The 15,919-nt window shown below is 45.8% G+C and overlaps 1 protein-coding gene across 1 annotated transcript in view; it reads left to right on the top strand.

The window, feature by feature from the left end:
* LOC147613403 (sodium/hydrogen exchanger 6-like) overlaps nt 1-15,919 on the top strand; it is an 83,295-nt gene that overhangs the window by 54,476 nt on the left and 12,900 nt on the right. Inside the window, exons 11-13 of the mRNA XM_086781339.1 lie at nt 11,666-11,694; nt 11,824-11,855; nt 11,978-12,025. Of these exons, the coding sequence (XP_086637465.1) occupies nt 11,666-11,694; nt 11,824-11,855; nt 11,978-12,025 (109 nt within the window). The remainder of the gene's footprint in view (nt 1-11,665; nt 11,695-11,823; nt 11,856-11,977; nt 12,026-15,919) is intronic.

The following is a 15,919-nucleotide window of genomic DNA, read 5'->3' as shown; positions in this document are numbered from 1 at the left end:
AAAATCAGAAACCCTAATTTCAGCCGGAAGTGGAAAACGGTCACATTCAAGCTGTAGTTCGTCCGCACGGAGGTGGAGCTCGACATTGATCGTCCAATACTTGGTAAGAGCATTTTGCAAGCAATTTTCAATTTGAGATTCGAATGCTTTGTCAATATGGTCTCCTATGTCTCGGTCCTGGCACACACATGTGTATGTGTATGGATGCCAGTGGAGCATAGCTGTGTTTGACAAGCTTCAAGGAATCAAGGAACGAAGCTACTCTCAAGTGAAGCTATGGATTCCATCGTCTACGACAAATTTGTTTGCAATGCTGTTTTCATGATCATGGATGCACTTGAACAGTTTGGCATGTGAATGCCCGTGAGGCTTGTAACAGTTTTCCTTGATAATAAAATCTATTACAGGGGGGGGTCGGCCCTTTCCGGCCCTAGTGCAGTGTGCAAAAATAAAATTCAGCTTCTTACTCTATTGTGTTGCGCCATTTAAAATTGTTTAATTATGTTAATAGCTTAAGTGTTTGCCAAGATTGTGCTCAACCCCGACCGGGGGAATCTCATGCTGCACTAAGCATGAACAGGGAGGTGATTTCCGTCCCGTCCTAATCATGAACCAGCCTTGCTTCTCTCATGTTAAGGTCTTCCGTGGATCATTGTGCATGACCCTCTTCTTTGAAAATCCATCACCACCAATGTGTGGTGGAAGCTTAGTCTGAAGGTCTTGATCTTTGCATCTTGTAGGACATCTACGGGGCAAGCTATGTTCCCATCGATAATGTAGCATGCAATAGGTTGACCATCATAACGTGCAACAAAGCCTTCTTTAATTGTGTGAGTTTATGCAATCCACTTTACTTTAAGAGAGAAGAGTAGAGAAAATGAAATGATATATTAACGTCCTCAAAAGGCCAAAATGACCTATGAGACCAAAAAGGTTACACCCACTGATACCCCCCCTCCCTTCCTCCCCCCCCCCCCCGCCCCCCCCCCCCCCCCTCTCTGCAAGCAGGAGTATTTGCTTGTATTACTTTGGAGAACTTTTTACAATGATGTGAATGATGACTGAGGACTACCAAACTCAAGGACAAGGAGACCGAATGCAGGCTGAACATATGGTGAACCAATAGCACTATAGAAGACTCTATGAAGCCAGTTATGCAAATCCAGAATTGCTGAGGATATGCACATATGCTGGCTGGAGATGAGAGGATCTTCTATGTTGCCTTGGACTAAAGCACAGAGTGCTTGAGGCTGTTTGTATGCTCCAAGAACCCTGAGGGAACTTAATCACACATGTTCTCTAACTGCTTTGCTGAATACTTTGATGAATGCTGTGATTTATGCAAGGGACTAGGGACTGCTTATATAGGTGATTTTTCTGCTGGTCGATGCTAGTATGCTGCTGTCGGCCAGTTTTCCAGCCCCACGACGACTAGTGAAATTAAGCATTAAATGCTATGTTTGCTGCTTGACTTGACATAGATGTTGGTCGATTGACATTTAATGCTGGTCGATTGTAACCAATGCTGAAAAATGCATGTGATCAGCCTTGAATGCTGGCCAACTGGATATCTAGGGTTTGCCAATGCTATTTGGCACCCTACACATGCTTTGCAAGATCCATGGGATGGCCCATGTCTGCTTGTGTAATACAACTACCGGACTGACTTTGACATGCCTAGCCTCAGATGACTCTACGTGTGACTATCTCCAAGTGGGTTAAGGGACAAACCTTGACACCTAAGGCTGGGAGACTGACCTACGTAGCTCGTGTGCCTGACATGTCTGGAACTGGGGCTCACAATGGGCCATGACATATGACAAATATTCCTAAAAAAGGGTGCTATTGGTGTAATATATTATATTGAATGCTGAGCCGGTGTGTCACATAGCACCATAGTGCAGGGTGTATGTGACATTCCCTCCCGCTTAGCTTGGCGGCAAGTTCATGGCTTCCAGGTAGTCTGACGATATATGCAGGTACTCCTAGAAGAACTCTTCATCTAGCCATACAGCTTCATGAGTGTCTCGGTCCTTGAACTTCGTGTAGAACTATCTTTGTCTGCAACTGGAACCATGCCTCAATCTCTGCTTCATGATCCAGAGATACACCCAATCCCCTTCTTTGTAGTTGACATCTCTTCTAGACTTGTTGGCTTGCCTAGTGTATGCTGCCTGAGCTTTGGCGAGGCGCTCCTTTATTGACTCATTGATTTCTGTTAATGTTTCTGTGGTCTTGTTGGCCTCCAAGGAAGGCGACACCATCCTTGTAAGAAGTGACGAGAAAGGGCGCCCAAATGTTGCCTCATAAGGAATCCAACCAATAGTGGATGAGCGAGTATCATTCAAGATTGCCTGTACCAAAGGAAGATAATGCTCCCACTACGACTGTTGATAATGGCAATAGGACTTGAGAACATCAAATGCCAGCTGATTATATATTTTTGTCTGGCTATCTGTCTGAGGATGGAATGCGTTGGACAACTGTAACTTGGTTCCAAAGTTGTCGCTCTCCAGAAATGTGAAGTAAACTTGGGATCCGTGTCAGATGTAATTGTCCTTGGCAAACCACATATGGGGTACCAAAGGTGAAGAAACAAGCGAGTGATATCTTCTGCTGTGGCTGTTTAATTGCATGGAATTAACATGCAAAACTTACTGAATCAGTCAACAATTGTCATGCATTGTGTATTCTTGGATCCAAATGCTACTGGAAGGGGTCCTACAAAATCCATGCTGATATAAAGGTCCTTTCGGAATTGGCAAAGACTATAGCAACCCTGTCTGCTCGTATGAGGAACCTTCACCTTTTGGCAAACCTAACATGATTGGACATGCGGATAGACATCCCTTCTCATTTTGGCCAGTAAAATGAACTCTCTAACTACTCCAATGTACTGTTGATACCGCAATGACCTCCGACAAGAGAGTCATGGGTATCGTGAAGAAGTGCCTACTGCTTTTCTCTTAGTATGCATAGCCAGTTCTTGTAAAACAACCAGCCATCTTGGATGGTATAGTGACCCGGTTCTGATTGAAGGGCCAATCTATACCGAGTCCCGAATTTCCAAAGAATCCTTGTATTGTGCCTTCATATTGTCTAAATCTTTTCCTTGTATATTGAGCACAGTGGAATTCTGTAGAGTCTAAATGGTATCTTTGTGACTTAGAGCATCAGCAATGGGGTTATTGTTGCCAGGGATGTGTTCAATCATACCTCCAAATTGCTGGAAGATCTGATTCCAGCTGGCTTGTCTGCCACTCCATTGGGCACTAGGCATGGTTTGCAACCATTTAAGTGCTTGATGATCCGTCTTAATCGTGAATTCCCTCCTCTAAAGGAAAGGTTTCCAATGCTTAAGAGCTGTCATCACCCCCAATGACTCTTTGTCATATACTTAATAAGCCACTGGGCGTTCTTCTTGCTGGAGGATAGCTCCTATGGCTAAATTGCTGGCATCGGTAATCACCTCAAAAGGATCATCCCATGAAGCCAACTTGAGAACCAGAGATTCGGAGGCAACTTTCTTCATTGCATGGAATGCCTCGAGTGCTTTGCCCATAATAGATGCTTTCTGCCGACGCGTCTTCACGCCCTTGAGCAAGTTTGTAAGAGGTGCTGCAAGGCTTGAAAATTTGTCCATGTGGGAATTGTATGCTTGAGAGAGGCCTACAAAAGAGCGGATCTCCTGAGCATTCTTGGAAACATCCCATTCGAGAATTGCCCTTACCTTTTTAGGGTCAATGCTAATCCCATGTGCATTGATAACATAACCCAGATACTACCCTAAATTCACTCTCTTTTGCATTGATATAGAGCTCATTGTCTCACAATAGTTGCAAGACCTTTTCAACATTCAGGGGCAAGGAGAAGATCACGCCACTCTCTGGCGTACAGGACCTAGAGTGATTAAACACCATGCAAATCCGAATGGGAGCCATCGTCTCCTCGAACATACCAATTCCTTCAACAAGGAGACATCGGAAGAAACTGTAATGCACTGGCTGCCCCAGATACGTGGGGAGACTTTGGAGGGAGAGCCCTCATTGGAGAAGCAGCGATGGTCATCTCAATTAGCTCTGAGAAACGATGAATCAAGCAGTGGACTGAACTTGCCGGTTGCCTCCGTTGCTCCAGGTCTGGCGTGGTCGGAGGGTAGTGGGAATGCTCCTGAGAGGCGGAAGGGAGGGGGGGAGGGAGGGGGGGGGGGTGCGGGGGGAGGGAGAAATGAAATGATATATTAACGTCTCTAAGAGGCCATAATGGCCTATGAGACCAAAACTAAGAGTACATCTGAAGTTGGTGTCTCATCAAAGAGAACAACTAAACGAGACTAAAAAGTACAATAAACTGATTGTCCTTCAGTTATAAGAACAGAACTGTAAGACTCCGAGATGATACTGTGTAGAAAATATTGGAAAATGTATATCAGGTAGATCCATGTATGCTGATCAGTTGAAGTGTTGCCCTCTCCTTAGATCAAGTATCTCCGCCATGGGGCTGCCTAGAATGGGGAGAGAGAAAGAAAGAAAGAAAGATTTTATTAACGTCTTCCAAAAGAGAGAGAGAGAGAGAAATGTAATGTTATATTAACGTCTTCCAAAAGAGAGAGAGAGAGAGAGAGAGAGCTCTTAAGAGTTAAGAGGCTAGAGCCTAGAGAAAGCTTGAGAGAGAGAGAGAGAGAGAGAGAGAGAGAGAGAGAGAGTGAGTGAGTGGCCCATGGGAGAGGGAGTGGGAGAGAGACTGTGAGAGTGAGGGAGTGGGAGAGAGAGACAGAGAGAGAGCTTTTTGCTTAAGCTCAAGAGTGGGGAGAGGGAGTGGGGTGGCTGGCCAAGAGAGAGAGAGAGAGAGTGAGAGAGAGAGAGAGAGGAGAGCTCAAGCCTTACAGGCGGCTCCAGAGTCCAAGCATGGTGCGGGTCACGGAAGCAGGCCACAGTGCCAACGACAGAAAACGGGCGCCGCCACCAACCGGAGAAAACGGGCAGAAGCAACGGCCATAAACGGCGGAAAAAAGCGGAAAAAACGACAAAAAAACTAGCGAAAAAAACGACGAAAAAAAAAACACGTCCCGTCCGTCCCGTTCCAGACCTATCCCCGACAAGGTATCGCCGTTCCACCGTTCTTGGGACGCCGTCCCCTGGTGACGCTGATTCCCGAGACATCCCGCTCGTCCCTGATCCATGTCGGAGCACCACTGCGTTTCGGGACGGCGTTTCCGCTTCCCGGCCCTTCGTCCCTTGTGACTATGTTGGTAGGTTGAGCAAAGGGCCTCGCGGGAACTTGGGAACCTGGAGAGGGGGAGGGGGGGGTGAGGGGGTGAGGGGCAACTGAGAGGTGGGAGAAGAAAGAAGAGGGGAGGAATGCGTTTGGGAGGGAGGGGGAGGCTAGGGATGTGAGGAAGGGTGTGCTGAAGGCTCGGTAGGGCCAGCAGAGGGCCTCGTGGGAACTTGTGAACCTGGAGAGGGATTGCGGGGGGCGAGTTAACGGCCTCCAAAACAGGCTGTCACGTGCACTCTGCAGTGGGGTACAAAGTGACACACTAGCATGATCATCAGTGCAGCATTTATACAGAAGTAGAACCTTTTCTAGGATTATTTGTTGTATGTTGTGACCCCATTGTAAGCCCTCAGTCCAGGGACAGTCAGGCACGAGCTATGTAGGTTAGTCTTTGAGCTTTAGAGGTCAGTTAGATGTCAGTCCTCTTAACCCACTTGGAGAAGGCATCTTTCAGAAGCTTGTAGTTGTCAAGCCATAGCCTTAGTTGCATGTAGGCATATTAGGCTCATTGCACAAAGAAGGGGGCCAGCCCCAAGGCAGCCCAACCTGGGTTAGCCTTACAAAGGGCATCCAAGCCCTTGCCTGTTAGTCGGCCAGCCCATGTGGCTTGGGGTCTGCTCGGCCAGCACCCGACCAGCCCCACAACAGCGGACTAGGCATTTGATGCAGTTGTGGGCAAGTACAGCAACCCACAGGGGTTTACAAGCAGCCGACTGGAGCATATAATTCAGTCATGGGAAATTCATCAGGCTGACAGCCTTCTCAGGCAGCCGACCAGCCCCAGGAGGCCATATAAAATCAGACACCTCAGTCCCACTTCAGTCATTCAGGTATTCAGCCAAGTACACCCAGTTTGCAGCATCCAGTTGACTCCAGGCTAAGGAAGGAAGCTCCTCTTCACATTCAGCCAGCATATGTGCAGTCCTACAGCTATCTGGATTTGCATCAATGGCCAAGGAGAGTCTTCAGCAGAGCCTCGGACTTGACCTCTCTATGGCTGTCCGCACCTGCGCATACGCCGTATCCAAATCTTTGACATACTCATCTATTGCAAAGATATCATCCTTAGTCCTTAGAAGTGGTGGTATTACAAGTTTGCCATAAACAACCTCAAACGGTGCCTTTCTTGTGGAAATATGCATTGTATTGTTGTAGACAAACTCTACTAGTGGAAGATACTTCTCCCACTCTGTTGTCTGTTTTGCCACATCGCACTTTAACAAATCCAATACGGCTGAATTTTCTATCTCACTCTGCCTATCCGTCTGTGAATGAGAGGAGGAAGAAAATTCCAATTTCATCTCCATATTATGAAACAATGCCCTCCAAAACAAAGTGGTGATCCTAGGATCTCGATCACCAACGATAGACTTGGGCATTCCGTGATATTTGAACACCTGTGCCAGGAAATCCTTGCCATGTGGTCTGCCTTGATGGTCTGCCTTGATGGTCTTCCTTACTGGAATAAAATGAGCTTGTTTACTGAACTTGTCCACAATGGTCCAAATACCATCATTCCCAAACTTTTTTTTTTTTTCAAAAAGGAGACTTCCAATAAGTATGAAAAAATTTTACAAAATGGAAATTTCACACCAAGCAAGGTGGAGATCTCAACCAATTAGGAGTCCTGTGCTGCCAATAGGGTCCCGAATGAGAAGCTGTGAAAAAGATACCAATGTCCCACTCTCTCATAAACTGGCTGCGCTTCCTCTCCGCAGTCCTCGAAGATCCTTGGATTCTGGCCCAGGTAGCCATAATGGTGTGAATAATATCACTCCAAATCCTGCAAAGACACTGAGAAACAAGAACGGGAGTACCCTCAATGGCCTTGGTGCATCTAGCCTTCTAGATATTCCAGGCTGAGATGCTAGCAATAATCTCCCAAGAGCTGTCTAACCTCTGTGTCGGAGGGACAAAGTGTGAAAGTGGCAAATCCTGAAGACAACACTGCCGAGCAACTCCTTGCCTAACCATAATGGCCAAGCTCCTGTCAGTCCCCTCGAATCTCAGCTGAGGCCCAGACTGTGTCAACCAAATGATAGAACCAAAAGAAATGATAGCATCCCTCTTAATCCTACCAAAGAGGTGTGCAATCACAGACTAAACCCTCTGTGCTTTCCTGCATTCCCATAAACAATGGTAAACTGACTCCGAAACTCTTGCACATCTAGGGCATGTCGGGCAAGCACCAGTAATAGACCTCCACTGATTGGTGGCTAGACCAACATGAAGAGAAACCCAGATAAAGGAGGAAATATGTGCCTTCCTATATAAGAATGCCACAATCTCCGCCCAAATACCCTCTGAATGTCAGTCGAAATGCCGTAAGATTCCCAATGGGGTCTAAGAGTAGGGACACTCTGAATGTGTCCCAAGATGAGATGTCTGGCATTCCGCACCGTATAACTGAAAAAAGGCATGCTTTTCAAAGGGTTACAAGCATCCTTCCACTCCCACTCACCGGGGTCCCAATGCAAATGTCTGATAGGGCATACTACCAAAGGTTAACACTCTGTGATCATCCGGGGGGGGGGGGGGTTCAACAAAGACGTGCTTCCCTAACCTGCCAACAACTCTGACTGGACGAATCTGGGGGCCCTCAATTAGGTCCTGGACGTCACATCTCTCTAGCTGCCATGCATCCTGTATAGAAAAAAAGACCGGTACATCATCCTCCCTAGGCAAGGGGAGACCCATAACCTGAAGAGGAACACTTGTCCCAGAAAAAACCCCAAACCAAGAATGATGACGGCCTTCCAAGAAAGATCCAGTAATCCAGTCATTCCCAAACTTTGACTTCAGCAAGTAAAAAATGAAGTCCATCGCTTTACTTTCCCATGGCCTCTCGGGCGGGTAGAGGCATAAGCAGTCCTGGTGTCTTTTGACGATTATACTTGACTTTTTGACAAGTCAAACATTCAGATACATGTCAATATGCTTTCTCATGGTAGGCCAATAAAAGTATTGTTGCAATGCTTGCGTAGTAGAAGAAATACCTCTATGTCTTGTATAAGGTGGTGCATGCGACTCTTCAATCACTTTTTGCCTCAAATCTCAAATCCTTGGTTACGCATAACCGTGTATCCATCATCAAATTTTCCTCTTTCAAGGAATAGTGATTAAGTGTCTGACCATCCTCTAGCTTTCGGATAATCCCACCAAAGTATCATGCACATAGTGATCTCTCATGGAATCCAACTCTCTATGATAGGCAATGGTAACTGAATGTACTTGTGGTCTCCTAGATAGAGCATTTGCAACCACATTCTTCTTTCCAGGTGTATGAGGTGTATGGATAATCTGGAAATGAAACATGGACAAAAAGTTTGCCCACCTCATATGCTTCTCGGAAAGCTTAGTTTGGGTCAAAAAATATCTCAAACTTTGATGATCTGTCTTCACCATGAAATCAGTCCCAAGCAAATAATGCTTCCATGAAGTAAGAGCATGAATCACGGCTAGAAGTTCTTTCTCATAAACCTGCAAGTGTTTCTCGGCATGTTGCAACCTTTGGCTCTCAAAGGCAACCACATGCCCTTCTTGTTGCAAAACCGCCCCTATACAATCCCCACTTGCATCTCATTCCACCACAAAAGGTTTCACTAGGTCTAGAATGACCAATATCGGTCCAATAGTAAGCTTCTCCTTCAATTAGTTGGACCGGACCAATAGTAAGCTTCTCCTTCAATAAGTTGAAAGCATGTCTTTGACGCTCACCCCATCTGAATACTACTTTCTTCTTGGTTAGATCATGCAATGGTGGAGAAGTTTCTAATGAACCTCCTGTAATAGGAGCATAATCCCAAGAAACTGCGCACCTCATGTACGGATTTCAATTCTGGCCAATTGTTAATGGACTCAAGCTTTGCTGGATCCATTTGCACTCCTTTCTTAGACACTATATGCCCAAGATAATGTATTTCTTCTAAGGAAAAACTCATTCTTCTTTCCATTGATGAACAACTTGTGCTTCTGTAACTCTTGAAATACCTTAGCTAAATGCCTCCTATGTTCTTCTTCGGTCTTGGAAAACACAATGATGTCATCAAAGAAAGTGCTTGCATGCTTCTGATGTGATCTAAAGATCCAATCCATCATGTGGTTGAAAGTAGCCGGAGCATTTGTGAGTCCAAAAGGCATCACCAAATACTCATACGAACCAAAAGTGGTACGGAGGGCGGTCTTGTGAATATCTTGTGCTGGATCTGAATCTGATGATAGCCACTCTTCAAGTCAATGCAACTAAAGAATGCCGTGTCTTCCAGACGATTCAATATATCATCAACCCTCGATATAGGAAACCGATTCTTGATTGTAAGCTTGTTCAAGGCTCTATAATCCACACACATGCCGAATGAGACATCCTTCTTTTGTAGTAGTAGCATTGAAGAACGAAAGGGTGAAGAACTAGCCGTGTCAACCCCTTTGATAGCAAGTCCTGTACTTGTGTCATAATCTCTTCTTATTGTGGTGCACTCACATGGTAAGGAGGTCGATTCAGGGGTAAACTCCTTGGAATCAATTCTATCACATGATCCTCTGGTCGCTCAGGAGGCAACTCTCCTGGAATAACATGCGTGAAGCAATCCTTGTATCTCTCTAGAAACTGTAGTCTCTCCCTCTCAATAGAGTTCAAATTTTTCACCGAGTCTTCACTCTTATCCTTTACAAAGATCATATACGCGAAGATGGAAGATTTTATTGCTTTGGAAATAGATACATGGGATACACTAGGGAAGGTATCTCCCTTCTTCTTTGCTACAATAGTGATATCCTTCTTAAAAGCAATAGTCCTCTCGAGAATCTAGATAATAGCACTCTACCTATGGAACCATGGCATCCCCAAGATGACATCCTAGTGCTTCAAAGGTGAAATATAGAAATGCTCATAGTCCACATAACCTTGGACATGAATCCTTAACTTACCAATGATTGGCATTACTGCCACTGCATCACCATGAAACACTTGTTCCGCATGCAAGGCTGGTTCCATCTCCTTGGGTTTGATACCCAATTGTTTCGCAAGCTCTATGGAAAAGAAATTATTTGTGGCTCCCATGTCAAACAACACTAGAGCATTCTTGTCCCGCACTTTGCCCCAAGAGAGGCATAACTCTCTAGCCTCGGGTTCTGAAGTGTTTCCCAATACATCAGGAATCCCACCAACCACTAGCTTTAGACTTTTCCTTGGACTTTACTTGCTCTCGAGGACCCTTAGGACGATCCGGACATTGGGCCGACATGTGCCCCTCTTTGCCACATCTAAAGCATTTTCCTTCCTTGCGATAGACCTCTATTTGCTCATTGGTCAAGTTGTGCTTTCCTTTGTAGGAGTTTGGAATACCTGCTTCATAGGTTGAAACCTATTCTTGGAGTTCTCATGCTTCTCAAGTACCGAAGACTTTTGATCTCCAATACTTGTCTTTTTCTTTGGTTCGTCTACCTTGGTAGCAAGTGAAGCTGAATGCATCAAATCTTGGATGGTATCATTTGGGCATACATTCATAAAATCTCGAATGTTGTCATGCAAACCAGCCCGATACTTTCTAAACTTAGACTTCTCAGAAATCTCTTTAAAAAAAGTTGGGATCTTGGAGAATAGTGTCCAAGTTGGTCATAGTTTCTTTGACCATGGGGGTTCTTGGGTCTTCTTGGAAAAAAGAAAGAAAGACGTATTAACGTCTACAAAAGACCCGAAGGGCCTATGAGATATGAATAGTACAATGATATCATGGGTATGGGTATACACTGCCATGGGAAAGAACGTGAAATCTGAAAACTGAAACATGACTCTATAAGACTCCTGATCCTCTTTGAAGAGACAGTGAAATCTCGCTCGGATCTCATAGTAGACTGGACAGTGGCATATATAGTGTTCCTTTGTCTCAAGCGCAGTGTTACACAAGCGACAGATGCGCTCCTCTGCAAGCAGTCTTTGTGGTCCATACCTGCGAGTCTCAATCAGTAACTAGTGGGAAGAAGTGCGGATCTATCCAATAGCACATCTAATGCCATGTGAGAGGTGTGTGTCCATGTATCTCGGGCGTGTGATGAACCCGTCCTCAGTGGTATCTTCGTCCCTAACTCCTGTGTCGGTGTAAGCCACGTCCTCTCAGTGTCCAACATGGTGAGATCCTGTCTGATGACCATTCTAATCTCCCTGTGTTAGGGGAGAGAGAGAGAGAGAGAGAGAGAGAGAGAGAGAGAGAGAGAGAAGCATCTATTAAAGACCCAATGGCCCTATGAGGCCAAACACTAATATCCATGGCATATCTCATCGTGGAACGGAAAATAAAATAGAAACAAAACAAAACTCTGTTTGAGTTTTTGCGCTTCCAATAGAGAGAATGCTGTTAGTGGGCTCTCATAACATCTTCTGTTTGTGCAGGAGTTGTGGTGGCTCTAGTTTGTGCTTTGATATCCTTACTCGCAAGTTTGCACCTTATTTTACGCAATTTATGCAACTGACAACTGTGCTTTCATTAGCATGCTTGCTTTTATAAAGAATGTGAAGTGGACAATTTGGATGGTCCTTAATCAGTGCACCTTTTCAAGTATGCGGGACTGGCAGTCAACAAGTAAGATATGCTTTTTCAGCTGTCTAGTTTCATCGGCTTCCCTCTTCCCCTTTTTTATGGAGTTTCTGAGAAAAAGAAAGAAAAAACGTGTGCAAGGTCTTGACCACTCTTCTTTGTTGCAGTCTCCAGAACTTGGAATGCTGCCTGGTTGTTCTCTTCCCATACTTCTCGTAAGTGTTCTCTTTTCCCGCTTGACTAGAAATTGCATCATGCATTTGAAAAGTTATGCTGAGACGAAGCAATTGAAAGCACTGAAACATTTTACTCACACCAAATTGAAGAATTTTGTTTTAGGAAGCATGTACCTTCTGATAGTTGAATAATAGAGTGTAGGTCCACTCTGGATTATTGCAAGCACTTTGTCTTTCTTTCTCCCCTGCAAGTCATCACTCTGAATAGAATGCCTCTGAAGCTATTACTGTTCATTACTTGCTTATACTTCACATTTTCAGTAGTCCTCGATTACATGCACCTTCAACTTTGTAAGGCAATTGATAGTTTATGCATACTGATATTTGGGATCATGCCGTTGCTGTGAAGATGTATGGTGAGAGGTGGCTCGAAATTCTTCGAGATGAAACGTGGACTTCGGTCTTTTTGCCGCATCCATACGACCATCAACTACTGGAAGATTTCTCATCACCAGTTTGACGGCATTTTCCCTGGGACACCAAGTATGCCATGGCAAACTCCATGGGAGGAAAATCTGCACTTCAAAGGCCATTTGTCTTTTGTAGTCCTTCTCTTTGCAGTACATCTTGATCGGGGTGCACAATCTTCAGTTCTTCCTCCTCTTGATGGAGGCGTTGAACCTGTCTCCTCAAAAGTCTCCATCTCTGAGGCACCCTCCTTGTAGAGATGATGCATGATCCCCCTTGTGCACTCAAGATGATGGAAGGTTTTTGGCTTTTACACGAGTTGGCACATTATTGCTTGGCATCTGTTGCCAGTGGCGTCAACCAAGCAAATATCAAGTTCATGTGAGTATAGGACCATGTCCTCGCATGCGCAAAGAATGAGAGCTTTGAGACCAATGTAATGGGTGCGTGTATCTTGGAGACCTGAATTAATTACTCAATCAATAACACAATGCAAAAAATGAACAAATGAAGATTGGTGCTCATATATGAATGCTGTGAATCCGTGCTCTATAAACACCCCCCCCCAAACCAAAAAGAATTGCCAACTATAAAGCTTTGTGGGTACTTTGGGACACCTTCACCCATGGTACCGGATTTTCAAGACAACCCAAAACAAATATCAGCTTTGTCCTGCCAATGAGGTCATAGCTCAAGTAGTGAAGGTGTTTGGCTAGGACCGAGAGTTCCTGGGTTCAAAACCCCCCTTGGTGCTTTATCAGTGGCATTGTCTACGGGTGGATAGGCAGGCGCCTGCGGCGGCAGGCGGTGAAAGATCAGTAACTATGGGAGGATCTTGGGCCAAAACGCCAGTCGAACAAAAAAATCAGCTTTGTCCACAGCGGAAGTGCTCCCTGTACTGCTGCGTCCCCCCCCCCCCCAAAAAAAAAAAAAAACCCCACACCCCCCCCGCCCCCTCCCTCCTCTCCCTGCCTGCACATCTGAGCGCTTCTTCCTTCCTGCCCGTGTTTCAACTCGCCCCCCTTCTCTGTTCTGCAGCGTTCTGCTGTGCACATCCCTATGCCCTTTCTTGCCCGCTATTTCACCTGCCTGCCGTCTTCTCCAGCCTTCCGCCTTTGCCCTCTTCAGCTTTTCCTTTCCTGCGTCACCCTCCTTCCCCTCATTCCGGCACACTCTCTTCTGCCCGCCCTTCATGCTCCTTCCTCTCATTGCTGTGCACTCTCTTCTGCCTGCCTTTCACCTCATCCGCTTTCACCCTCCTTCCCCTCTTTGCTGCACACTCTTGTTTCGGACTTCACCCTCCTTCTCCTCATTGCTGTGCACTCTCTTCTGCCTGCCTTCACGCTCCTTCCCCTCATTGCTGTGCATGCTCTTCTGCCCGCCTTTCACCTCGCGGTGCCTGTGATCCTGTCTAACATCCAGCCCTTCTTTCACCCCTACCCTCCTTATCTTTGCTTTCTCCGCCTTCCAGCCCTTCCTCCTGCCCCTCCTGCTTTGTTTCCTATGCCAACATATGGAAAATTCCTATTGTGTTCAAGTAGGCTGCTTTGTCTCTTGATTGGCATTATGGCTTCTGCCCAAGCCAATCCTTTTCCACTCCCACAAGCCGTGAGAACTGTCAATTTTTCACAAGATGAGCTTCTCATCCTCCAAAGTGACATCAACAATGAAATGAAGACTACTCTTACTGGAGAGTCTATGACTCAGATTGCCTGTTCACAAGTTAGAGATTGGTTTTTGGTAGACTTCCCTTCGGAATTGGCTGTGCACTTCCTTGATGCACGTTTACTTGGACGAGGGTTCTTCCAAGTTGTTTTCAACTCCATCTCAGGCACTTGCCGGCAGCCTTTTCCCTTGCCCCATGGAAATTATCCTTATTCGAGTACCAGCTGGACTTTGATCTTGTGGCAGAGGATCAGAGCCTTACTTTGATTTCTCTCAGATTTCCGCTCTTCCATGGGTCTCTGTGAAACTGAGCTCTGATCTCTGTCATCTCTCTCTGGTATAGGCGTGGTGTCCGAAAGCGAGGTGTCCTCTATCTCCTGCGGGCTCTGAGTGTCTCTGCTCTCTGGAGAGTAATTCCCTGCTGTGTAGGGGCTGGGAGTGGGGTGGATCTCTGAAGAAATGTAGTAATCTGTGTCTGTCGTCCCCCCTCTGGAGCTGTCTGAGCCTGTAATGATGTCTCTCTGTGCCGCTGTATGTCTAGAATGAATTTCCCCAGTATGCGTTGGTCTGCTGCCTCAAAGATCCGGCGTAGGGAATGTGGCTCTCTGAATAAAATGGGATATCTCTCTCTGATGGCTGTATATGCTCTGCATTTGCATACATAATTCCTCACTCTCCACCTCCTCTCTCTGCATAATCTGCATACCCTCTCCTCTCGGGGGATCCGTGCTGCTCTGCCAGTCTCGATCACCAATCGATGTGATGAGACTCTAAGCTGACCAATGGGAGCCGTGTGATAAAAAGCCCTCCATGTATCTAGGCCTCTCTATAAATCCATCATCAGTGATACTCATGAAGTGATCTCTGTAGTATAGCATCTTCGGTGGAAGAGGCTGTGTAGGTGATATCCATGTCTCTCGTGTATAGAGCTGCCATAGGTCCTGTCTCAATACTCTGTTCCTCTCACTATGAGAGAGACGGATATGTGGTGCATCCCTGTCATACTGGAGTGGAGTATCGTTACCATGCCCAGAGAGTGGAGTATCGTTACCATGCCCAGGAGTCATTTTGGACTTAGATGCGAGGCCTATGCAATAAACACTTCTTTTCTACTCATGGCCCATCTCATAGCAACAGAATTGCTAGACAGTTGTAGGATACTCAAGGCACACTTCACTTGGATCCTCATGTGGTGATGTGGATTTTCTCTGACTTTTGTTGTGGGCTTCTTATTGTTGTAATACCACTGGTTATGTGTGAGCGTCCTGGGCACCGTCTCGTGAACAACTCGTTCGTCAACTTTTCAATATGAACAAACAACAACGCAATAGATAATTGGAAGTACACAACATTGCTCAAGATAGCACTGTAAAGATAGAGAGTGCACAATACACCACCATGGGGGCCGCGAACGGGAAGACCCCTCCCTCCCTCCCTCCCTCCTCCCCCCCCCTCCCCCCCAATACTGTTGTATATTATTGGAGTATTTAATCCGTGTACAAACTTCCAAGGGCTTTCTAGCCAGATATTCCATGCAATGCAAATAATGAATACATGTTACCCAAACAAGAGTGTGCCAGAGTAGAAGGTCGATGTAGGACTTGTCGAAGGAGTCAAAGAGACCAGACCACCAATCTCATATACTTGGAGTGGAGTCAACGCGAAACTGTCGTTCTAAGACCACCCACAAACATGCACTGAGGCTGTGGTGTAGATCCTAGAAGCACAAGTACACAATTAGGTACTCATGCAGTGACAAGGACGCGAACAGGTACTTGTAGAAGAGCAAGTACTCAAGTA

The sequence above is a fragment of the Cibotium barometz genome, chromosome 43, assembly GCF_041138505.1.
Source record: "Cibotium barometz isolate CiBa-2024 chromosome 43, ASM4113850v1, whole genome shotgun sequence".
Lineage (NCBI taxonomy): Eukaryota > Viridiplantae > Streptophyta > Polypodiopsida > Cyatheales > Cibotiaceae > Cibotium > Cibotium barometz.
This window is presented reverse-complemented; position numbering and strand designations above follow the sequence as displayed.